Source organism: Equus quagga, chromosome 1 (assembly GCF_021613505.1).
Source record: "Equus quagga isolate Etosha38 chromosome 1, UCLA_HA_Equagga_1.0, whole genome shotgun sequence".
In the NCBI taxonomy this organism is placed as follows: domain Eukaryota; kingdom Metazoa; phylum Chordata; class Mammalia; order Perissodactyla; family Equidae; genus Equus; species Equus quagga.
Window position 1 is genome coordinate 91,496,133 of NC_060267.1, and position 11,023 is coordinate 91,507,155.

Sequence of the window (11,023 nt, forward strand, 5' to 3'; positions counted from 1 at the left end):
TGGACAAATTCTCAAATACAAGACTGCTGAACTGAAGGAGCTGTCCATATGTGTGTGTCAATATACATATACGTGTACATATAATCTTGACAATTATTCCCAAACTTCTCTCAGTAGTGCTTGTATCAGTTGTCTCCCACAAGCAATCTATGACTCTCCGCTTCCCCTTGTCTTCGCCTGATCATCAAACTTCAGGGTTACTGCCAACCTGACAGGTGAAAAAAATGAACTGAGAGCATTTGTTTTCAATAGCCTCTATTATTTTCTTTCTTTTTCTCTCCTGATTTTTTTGTTTCTTTAATTGCTGCTGATAAATAGTCCTGTCTGCTTACTTGCGTCACCTTTAAATTATTACCAAAAACTTCGTAGTTCGTTAAATGGTTAACTTTAGTAGCTTTCACAGTTTAGATTCGCTGTGTCAAATATGAATGTATAAAAAGATATGCATGATAATGGTTAGGATTTACCAAAATAGAACGTAACCAAGTCTCTTGTTTTTTAAGCCCTTTAAAATGTTGACATAAGTGAAAGGATGAGTAGTTGGCTCCTTCACAGCAGTAGTATGAATATTTACCTCGTTAGAGTTGATTACAGTTTAAGGTGCCACTAAGAAAGGGCCTGGGTGACATTGTAATGCTTCACAGTCGTAACTCAATTTTATAATTGTGTGTAGAGTACACATGCCTAGAACGTGTGTCATTTGTCTGCCTATGTCAGCAAGTAGTGCTGATAGGGTGTGGCAAAAAACAGAGGAAAAAATGACTCTTGTATAATTCAAGATGATGTTTGAAACAGGTTTTTTGTGACATTTTTCCGTGTTCATCGTATTTAATATTTAATTTCTGTCCGAGTGGCCTGGGTGGTGGAGAGTCGGAGGACTTTGGTTCTGTTGGAATCATCTTTCCCAGCAAAGCTGTGTGACTGCCTTACTCATTTCTAAGCAGCCCTCGAGTGTCACCAGTAATGTAAATGTCATTCGTAGACACATGCAGTGTGTGTTTCTTTGGAGCAGTGTTACAGTGCCATTTTCTGCTTGTGGTCCTTTGATTTTTGTTTTCACTTGTGGAACAGAGCATGTCAAATGAATTTCTGATGATCTCTTTCAGGTTTGTATTGCTCGAAAGTCATCCAAAATATGATAGTTTTGAATTTGGCTTTTCCATCTTCTGTTGAACATTTCTAGCTGTTGATTTCCATTGTTTTGGTTCATGATCATGCGCAAATCTGTGAACGTGTTTATTTGGTAGTATTCTCTTCTCTTCTGTTTGCAGTCTTTTTTTTCTTTTTTTGAGGAAGATTAGCCCTGAGCTAACATCCACCACCACTCCTTCTCTTTTTGCTGAGGAAGATTGGCCGTGAGCGAACTTCCTTGCCCTCTTCCTCTACTTTATGTGTGGGACACCTGCCACAGCATGGCTTGCCAAGCGGTGCATAGGTCTGCACCCAGCATCTGACGCAGCAAACCCCAGGCCGCCAAAGCGGAGCACATGAACTTAACTGTTTTGCCACCAACCATCCCGTTTGCACTTTTCCATCATGGTGGATCCAATCTAGTCAGTTGGTCTGATGCTGATTGCGCTGAGCAGCATTTCTCTGCAGGGTTGTCACGTGGCCCGGTGTATGGGTACTGTGAATCCTAATTTGATAGTTTGGGGATTTAGGATACTCAAGAGATTTGTAGCATTATCACAAGTAAATCAAACAGTAATTATACTCAATCTGCCTCGTGCGTGATTTAATTTACCATCATGTCATAACTAAATTTTGGGTGTAAAAAATGTTCTAAAATTCGGTAAGTTGCCGCTTTTATTTTTATTTCTAATTTTTTTTTGCTGGTCTTTGAGAAAGCATGGAAGGTTTTCATTTCCCTTGTGATTCTCTTGTGTGCAAACCCTTTCTCTGTCCCAGTGCGCTGTCTGCCCAGGGATTCCTCCGCCCCAGCAGCCTCTCTCGCACAGGCCTGTCTTCTGTCGGAGATTCAGTGGAGGGGAGGGGCCGCTGCCCCTGAGTGCCTGCTTGGTGGGACGGCTCGGGGGGCGGGGATGTGTTGCTTCAGAGAGCCGCACACTTATAGCTTCTTCTATCTTCAGTTAAAAATAAAGGGGCTTTTGTTTCTTGGAAATAACGTCGTTTTTTCTTCTCTCAATTGGTAGTGTTTGTGTGGGAGGGCTCCTGTGTTATTCCAGCAGAGAATCCCGGGGTGCTTGTAAGATTGCTCGCTTGTTGGATGATTTTCTTCTATGAGGCATGAGCCTATTTTTTCTTTCCTCTTTCAAGTTAATTTTTTGATGGAGAAATATTAATCCTCTATAAATCTTGGGGGAGTTCTGAAAAATAAAAACAGATCCTACAGCTCCTGCTGCTATACATAGCGGTCAGAGTAGCTCTGGTCTGAGCACAGGTAAACCGATTGAAAAAATTGTTCCCAGGACCACGAATAGAGCTTTCAGCTGTGATTACATTAAAGAGGTGGGTTTTTTTTTCCTCGCCTATCAACACTAAGTATTGAAACAGCAGGTCCCTGCATTGTGTGTTCAGGGTTGACAGAAGACAGTGAGAGCTCTTTCTACAGAGAATGGATGCACTTTTCACACTGTAGCGAAGGTGCAGGCTGGAAACGGAACGTGGCACATTGACTCTCATGTGCCCACCTGCTGAGCACCAGGCTCTTGGGCACGGTTGCTGTGAGAAGCTGAGACCTCTTCCTTGAGTAACACCTCTGAGCCGTATATGCAGCACATTGTGTGCATCCCATAGATCCTGATGAACGTTTTCTCAGGCTTGGAAAAGAGGATCAGGAATTCCTCACGTGGTCCAGAACTAGAGATGGAGTGTGGAGGAGGCGGGGGTGGAGAGGGCTTACTCTCCAGATAGAGAAAGATCTACTTCTGAATAGCTAAGACTTTTTTTCTTAGGATTGCAGGAACACAGTAAGTTTTAAAGCCACTGCCGTGACTTTTATGCTAAAGACCCAAATTTGATTTAAACAGTTTATTCTTCTATCAGAAAAATGTCAAGTGACTGTGGTTAGGGTCCCAGACATATATAGTCTACCTAAAATTGGTATTATTTCTTGGACAGAAGGTTGGCTCAAGGGCGAATGTGATTTTCACCCAGTCATGCCTTTCTCTGGAGTGTCTGCTTTGTATTTTTCAGTTCTTCAGTGCCGTACTCTGCAGCCAAAACACCTCACCCCGTGTTGACCCCGGTGGCTGCTAACCAAGCTAAGCAGGTAACTCATGGATTTTTGCTTTGTAACAGTCATGCAGTGACTGTCTTTGCAACTGAAGACAATACTGTGTTAACTTCTCATTTTGTTTAAATAAACTATGAGTCTAACGAAGACCTGTGACCCTTGCCCTGCAGTTTATGCCAGTCTTGACATAGTGTGTCAGTCAGGGCCTCATTTGGCCATTTGACATTCTGCGTGTAGTAATCTTGAGTCATAATTCCAGTACCTTGCATTTGTATGGAGTATCTGGGTTTGCAATTTACTCGCACTTAACATTATCTTAGTTAACCGATACAACAACCAAGTGCAATAGACAGGTATTTAGCTACGTTTCACTAATGCAGAGGCTGAGGCTCAGGTGACTACTGCAAGCTCACACGGTTAGTAAGCGGTGGAAGCAGAGCTGGAACCAGGTCTTCTCCCTTCTTCCTCTCTTTTGCTTCTTTCACATACCTTTCAGGAGCAGCATCTGGAGAGAGGTTCTCTTGCTTTCTCCTGCAATCTGTTTTTCAGAGCTTGCTTAGTCAGTGATGTTTGTTATGTCTACTTTCAGGCTTTTGCCTGATAAACACTGTCTCTTACAAAAATAGGGTATATAACTGTAGAGGAGGAAGACATTTCCTGTACCCGCTGTGGGTTCTTCTGGCCAGAGAACAAACTAAATTCACGAGACAGAATAACAGGAGAAAATTAAACAAAGCTTTATAACATGTATACATGGGAGAGGCTCAGGCAACCTGAGCAACTCACCAAAATGGCTGAAGCCACCACCTTAAAGATCCTCCTCAGCTAAAGGCAAAGGATGATGTTGGGGGTGGGGCGAATCAGTTACAGGAGGTTACCAGACAAGTACAGTAAACAAGATGCAGATTTAAGTCCTTGCCTTCCACATTGATAAGAGTTTCTAGAGATAAGTTCATCCCCCTTCTTCCTGGTACAGAGAGGGAGATTCCTTCCTTTACAGGTGGAGATTTCCTTTACAATGTAAATGTCTCTTAACAAGGGGTAACTAAATTCTACTTTTCAGAGTTGCTTTCCTGTCTGCAGTTTTCTAAAAGTAACTAGTCTGAAATAATCCTCACGCCAAAGAGACATATCTTGGGGTGGCCAATTCCAGTCCCCCACAATATTGTAAACAGTTAAACAATCCAGAAGAAAACTGTAGGAGATGCCTGAAAGCTTGATCAAGCTGTCTCTGAAGCTTCCTTGAGAAAACCTGGTTTCTCTGCAACTCTTCTGTCTGTCTCTGAGAAAAGTAATTTTAGATTGTGTTGGAGACTGAACATAAGAACTTGCCTGTTGCGCCTTTTCAAACATGGCTCTCTATTCCTCAGTTTGCTGTGACTTAAATGGCATTTAAGCATTTAGTGTTTGGTCACTCTTCTGGAGATTTCTATGTTCACCTTGGAGAACACATGGTAAGGTATGAGTCACGACAAACAAGAGTAAAAGAACAGTGACTGGAGAGGGATCAGTCAAACTGCTTTGCTTTTTAACCTTAGCATGCGTTTATTGAGAGCCGGAACCCGTTCTATCCATTTACTTCTTCATTCGTCTGCCAAGTACTCCAGTGCAGCTTATGCGCCAGGCACTGAGAAAAGAGCCACAAGCTAGACAGGCATGACTGCTTTCTTGGAGCTTGCAGAATATTACCGCTTCCATCCTCTGATAGGATCTCTTACATATGGTAAGCACTTAAAAATATCGACTTAAATAGAAACTGTAAAAAATTAACCTAAAAAAGTGGTTATGCTTGCTTATTTTAAACTGTGTTGTCATTTTACATGTTCCTTTATTCCAGGGAATGGTTAGTGGTTCCATATAAACACGTTGTTTATGTTCTGTTATAGGGATCGCTAATCAATTCCCTAAAGCTATCTGGGCCCACACCAGCGGCCAGTCACTTGTCATCTGGTGATAAAGCTTCAGGTCAGTTTGCATTTTTGTTTTAGTGTAAATAAAGGTGAAAGAAATGGTCCACAATAGAGTTTATTGTTCTAGATCACAAAGGCAGTTAACATGGGAAATAAGTAAAGAGATATCCAGAAGCCTCAGTTGATGAAGAATCTCCAGGAAGTCAGTGAGCCCTTCAGCAGCGCTGCAGACTTCTGAAATTTGAAAGCAATAGGAGAAGACCTTCCTTTAAATGTTTTTCCTAAAAAGGAGCAAAAGTATTGTCTTTACCTGCCTTGCTGGATAAGCAGGGTTTAGAGAGAAGTGGATTGGAACATTGAACACTCTATTTCTTCTAGTAAAAGGAATGAAAAATTCTCTTGGCTCACAACGACAATTCAAAAGCCGGTAAAACACGGAAAGTAAAACGAATCTGTTACATTGTAAGATCTCAGAGTGGATGTAAGGTCAATATTAAAAGATTTTATGGCTTCACATACTTCCAGCAGTTACTCAAGCATAATATTCTTAACTAAAATTAGTGAGTGCTGTGACCAGGCGTCCCCGGTGCCCAAGCCCACCTGAAGCAGAAACACGCCTGTATGTGTAACCTAATTTTCGTGTGGAGTCTTCGTCAGCATCCCCTTTTGGTGGCTTCTTTTTTATAACCCACTCTTATTTGTCGCGTGTTGCTTTCTGCTTCAAGGGTCTTGTGCTGCCTGCAGTCCTGTGTTTTCACCACACTCTTGGACTCTGGCCTTTATTTTGATTCATGCTCTCAAGTGGGTCTTCAAGTTCAGTCTGTTAGAGATGCTGAGCTTCACACATTAGCAGCCTGCTTTCCATAATCTCTACTCAGTCAGACAATCACTGCCACTTCCTCTGTAATCAGAAGCTTTCTGATTGGATATTGGATTTATCTTCCGTAAATATTCCTTGCACTCAGAAGAAAATCACTGCATAAGCTAAAGTTGTGTTCTGGAATTTGGATTAATGCAGAACTACGGTTGTTATGTAAGCCTTACATGAGAAGGAGATCATAGCACTCCTTGACTGGGATCTAAAGCTTTATATTGAAAGGAAAAATGTAGTGGAATTGTCAGAGAGTTTTGAATTGTTTATTAGATTAAGAAATTTGTTTCCATTTCTGGCTAATATTTTAGAAAAAGTTTTTGGGAGATCACATATCCTAATTTCTTTCAAAGACTTCATCGGCGAGCTTTTTGTCACTCCTGAAGTGAAGAGTCAAGGAAATCTAAGGGAATGCATGTCTTATGCTATTAGCATGACTTGCTTGCAGAGAAGTTTCTCAGGTTCATCCTTCAGTGATGATTTTGAAATATTCTCTCTCATTACTAGGTATTAGCTTCTCTTTTCACTTGCTGGATAATCAAAAGAAAAGAACTTTTTTTGGGTAGGAAAATTTCCCTGAAAACATACTATTTAAAAGTTTGCAAAAAATTTCTTTAGGGAGGAAAAAAGCATTTCTGAAACCTCTATAGAATAGTTGTCTTATTGATTAACAATGGAAATACCTTCATTGTTTTTCTGATTATAAAACTGTTCCACAGTTTAGTGGATACCAGGGGAAAGGTGGGGTGGCCACAAAGGGTGAAGTGGTGCACCTACAACATGACTGACAAACATTAATGTACAACTGAAATTTCACAAGATTGTAACCTATCATTAACTCAATTAAAAAAAAAAAAAAAAAAAAAAACTGTTCCAGGTCCACAGGAAAGTCCATGGGGTAGAGATGCACAGTGTAGAGAGTGAAAGCTGCCCTGTGAGCTCTGTATTCCAGAGGTGACAGCCCTTAACGACTTGGTGTGTATCTCTTGAGGTTACTTCATTGTTGCTTTTTAAAATAAATAGGCATATCCTGTATATATGGTTTGTAATCTGTTTGCCCCTCTCCCCTCAGCCCCTTCCAGTGACTATCCCGTTCTTCTCTCCAGATCTGGTACGGCTCTCCCTCACTCATTTTAAGGGCACCCCAGGACTTGGTTGTCTCGTTGCATCCTGTTAAGTTTTACCAGCACTCTGCTGAGAGTTTTGATTGTTTCTCACTTTTCAAGATTATGAGCAAGGCTGCATTAAACATCCTTGTACACACCATATGTATTATAGTAGTTTTAAAAATAATTTTGCTAGTATTTGCCCCATACTCATTTAAGGAGAAGATACTTTTTCTTATTGTTTGGTTTGGGTTGATTTGAGCTTTTTAAATGCAGTTTTCCCATTCTCCTCCCCCTTTTAAAAGTAGAGCAGTAGGGGAAAGACTGAAGATAATACCCCACACTGTGAGTGATTACAGTGAACTCGCGTGTGGGGAGGGTGATGGGCTGCTCTTTAACTTTCTGCGCTTCTCTGTATCACAGTAATCGTGTATTACCTCTCTCATTTAAAAGAAAACTGTTATTTGTTAAATACAACATAATCTATGGAAAATTCAGAAACGTAGGAAGAAAGCAAATAGCCTTAAAGTCACTACTCAGAGGTATTTAACTTATTAACCTGTTTCTCTTGGGGTTTTTTTCCTTTAGTATATTTCAGTAATTATAAATCTACTTTTAAAGTTTTAAATTTAAACTCCTCTAGAATTATTTTGATATCTTTTCTGGAAAGGAGACTGTGACATGTCTTCTTTTGGAATTAACACTGACAGAGCCAAAGAACAAGTTCAGAGACCTGGAGCATAAGTTAGGCAACACGCTCTCCCGCTTGGCCGCTGACTGTCACAGGGCACATGTGAGGCCCCCAGACCTGGAGCTGCGCTCTGAGAGGCACCACACAGACAGTGCTGCAGAGCATCACAGGCTGGAACAGTGTTTCTAACTGACTTTTTGTAATGTTCTTATTTTTCTCCATAATTTCAGGGCCGGGGACAGCCAAGATTGAAACCTCTGTGACTTCTACACCGTCGTCTGCTGTTGGGCAGTTCAGCAAGCCTTTCTCATTTTCTCCATCAGGGTCAGTAATGAACTTAAGTTTTGTGGCAAATCGTCAGTGCCCTTATAGGTGGCTTTCCCAAATCTTACAATCAGTAGATGTATTTATATGCTTATTAACTGTACATGAACCCAGAGTTCTTATCACTGCAATAATACACCTGATGATAGTGGCGGTAGCTTAATGTCCTAAAGTCAATCTGTTTCCCCTTTTCAATCCTAGTTTATACCCATGTTATTACGTGTTTGTTTGTTTTGTTGTTTAGGATGAGCTTCATTTTCCTTGGGCAGCGGGTCTGTGTCAGAGTCTGTGGTTGATGTAGTTTGTCACACAGAGATGTTTTCCCTCTGGCGTCGTTGGGGGCTAGATGACATTTGGATTGGCATTACTACACTGAGAGGTCAATATACCAGACTCTGAGAGAAGGTCATGAAAGACAGTAGTTGTTTGAAAATTTGGGTTTTAGAAAGATGTGGGGAAGTCTGTTCCTGATTCATTTTTTACAAAGTGATGATGGCTGTATTTGTAAAGTGGAGTCATTTTTAAAAACGAGTCTTTTAACCTTCATTCCAAGGGAAACATTTCTTAAGCTTGGGGAGAGAGCCTGTTCTCTGTACTACAAGCACTCATGTTGCAATCTGTGAAAGTGGCCGAAGCTCCTCTCCTTTGGCGGGTGGAGTTGGGCTCTGTGTGGCTGAGATAAAAACCTCTCCAAAGATTTTTTGCCATGGAAGGGTTGCACATTCAGGTCCATTAGAAAAACCTCTTTCAGTTTATTATTTTGTAACTGGAATCATATTAATCACAATCTCTTTTTCCTGAATTAATTTGTTTCTTAAGCATCTGCAACGTAACACAGAGAGAAAAGAGAGTGTTAGAATTTGAGGGGGGAAATTACATTTTTATGTATATATATTTTTTTTAGCTGTAAAGATAGTTTGGAGCAAATTTTAAAGAGTACGTCAGTGCCAGGCGTTACTGCATCTTTCACAAATGCTGATAATCTTTACTTCTGTGAACTGGTACTCTTCTTCCCATTTTAAAAATAAGCTGAAAAGGTTTGGGTCATTGGGTCAATGGCTTACCTCCAGTAGATAAAATTTCTTCACCAAAGTTGAGACAAAGAGAGTTTTTTTTAAATATGATAAGATATTTAATTCTTAGCTTTTATCACAGTGGATAGTCTATTCTGGTTCATACTTGAGCCGAATTTTCCTCTTTGGCTATGGTGTCTTTGCTCACAATGTAAGGAAAATGTGCAGGAGGGGAGAGGAGATGATAAAAGGAGTCAAAAGGTTTTGAAGTCAGTTTTCCCAGTGTAGAACTAAGAGTTCTGTCAAAACAGCAGAGACACTAGCTTCTGTTCCATGCTCTCCATCATCCCCCCCTAGTGGTCTGGAGCGTTCCTGACGTGCTCTTTGACCTTGGGATGGGTTATAAGAGTCTCTCCCTGATCCGGCCCAGCTTGTCTCCTTCCCTGGGACGGGCAGGGCCACTTGCTCTGCCACCTTTCCCGAGGGCACATTCCTAGTGCGTTTCTACTACTACTACGTTGCTTTCCTTGGAATAGGTCCCCGCCCAAACCTTTGCCGTGGAAAGCGCAGCCGTCCCTCCACGGCCTTCGCAACTGCTGCTCCCTTCTTAGCCACAAAGTGCCTCTCCCTGCTTGGAGATCTTGGCGTGGCTTTACTGCTGCAGAGAGTTGTGCTTTTACTCTATTGTTTCTCTTCTAGATTGTAAATTCCTTGAGAGCAGATTTTGTGAATGAATTATAAAGTGTGATATTAAAAGGCAACATTGTGCCTGCGGTTTGTTCCTTCTTAACTTCTCTTCTTCCACTTCCTAGGACTGGCTTTAATTTCGGGATAGTGACGCCAGCACCGTCTTCTAACTTCACTGCCACACAAGGTACAGTCTGCGTAGCACCGTGTTAACGTCCGTTTCCCCCACGCAAGTGCAGCTGCTTTTCCTACAGATATCTCGACATTTTGCTTGCTGCTCAGCCTTGCTTCAAGTATCTGCAATAAATTTGCTGTTGATATTATGTGTTAGAAATGGGCGGGATTAAGAAACTATTGGGGAGGACCTCTGTCTATCTTCATTATTAAGAACAGGCAAAAGATTTGCTTCAAGAAAAGCAAAGCTGTGCTTTAAATGTGAAGGTTAACATGTGAATTAAAATTATTTTCTTCATCTTTTTTTGTTTGCAATTTAAAATTTCTTTAATTTATAGAGTGAGATAGACATAGTATTACAGAAATAAAAGACCAAACTCATCTTTTTTCCTTGATAACCTATCAGCAAACACATCGGTCCCATAAGTGTTGTTACAAGTCCATCAACTAGCATATTTTTAACATTTAAAAGAATTTGAGGACCTATAAAGAACCAAGTGCATTTTTTAAGTGTCTTCCAGCTCTCAGTTTAAGTAATTAAGTTTATTTTCTTTTATTTTAAAAAGAAACCTTTTCTTATGGAAGTGATATGTTCTGGAATCACACAGTGGACCCCTGACTCATACCATTGCAGTTCTATTTCCTTCTGGGATTTTTGTCTTTCATTTTACTTTGTTTAACAGAATCTCTTGGGAATTTTCCAATATTATTGAAAATCTTGTATAAATGTCATTTTTAATGGCTACATAATTTTTATCTTGTGGATATGCCATAATTTATTTAACTATTCACCTGTTGAACATGTAGGTTGTTTCCAAGTTTTCCTGTAATAAATAACACAATGACCATCTTTCATCTATTCATTCGACAAATATTTTTTGAGTGTTTTCTGTGTGCCAACCCAAGTGGTAGAAGTTTTTTTTTTTTTTTTAAAGATTTTATTTTTTCCTTTTTCTCCCCAAAGCCCCCCGTACATAGTTGTGTATTCTTCGTTGTGGGTTCTTCTAGTTGTGGCATGTGGGACGCTGCCTCAGCGTGGTCTGATGAGCAG

General features: G+C 40.5%; 1 protein-coding gene across 4 annotated transcripts in view; it reads left to right on the forward strand.

Annotated features, from left to right (window-relative positions):
- Positions 1-11,023, forward strand: part of NUP214 (nucleoporin 214) — a 97,671-nt gene that overhangs the window by 54,517 nt on the left and 32,131 nt on the right. For all 4 annotated transcript variants that reach the window (XM_046667207.1, XM_046667225.1, XM_046667233.1 and 1 more), the window contains exons 25-28: positions 3,157-3,232; positions 5,083-5,161; positions 8,005-8,098; positions 9,924-9,985. In XM_046667207.1, the coding sequence (XP_046523163.1) occupies positions 3,157-3,232; positions 5,083-5,161; positions 8,005-8,098; positions 9,924-9,985 (311 nt within the window). The remainder of the gene's footprint in view (positions 1-3,156; positions 3,233-5,082; positions 5,162-8,004; positions 8,099-9,923; positions 9,986-11,023) is intronic.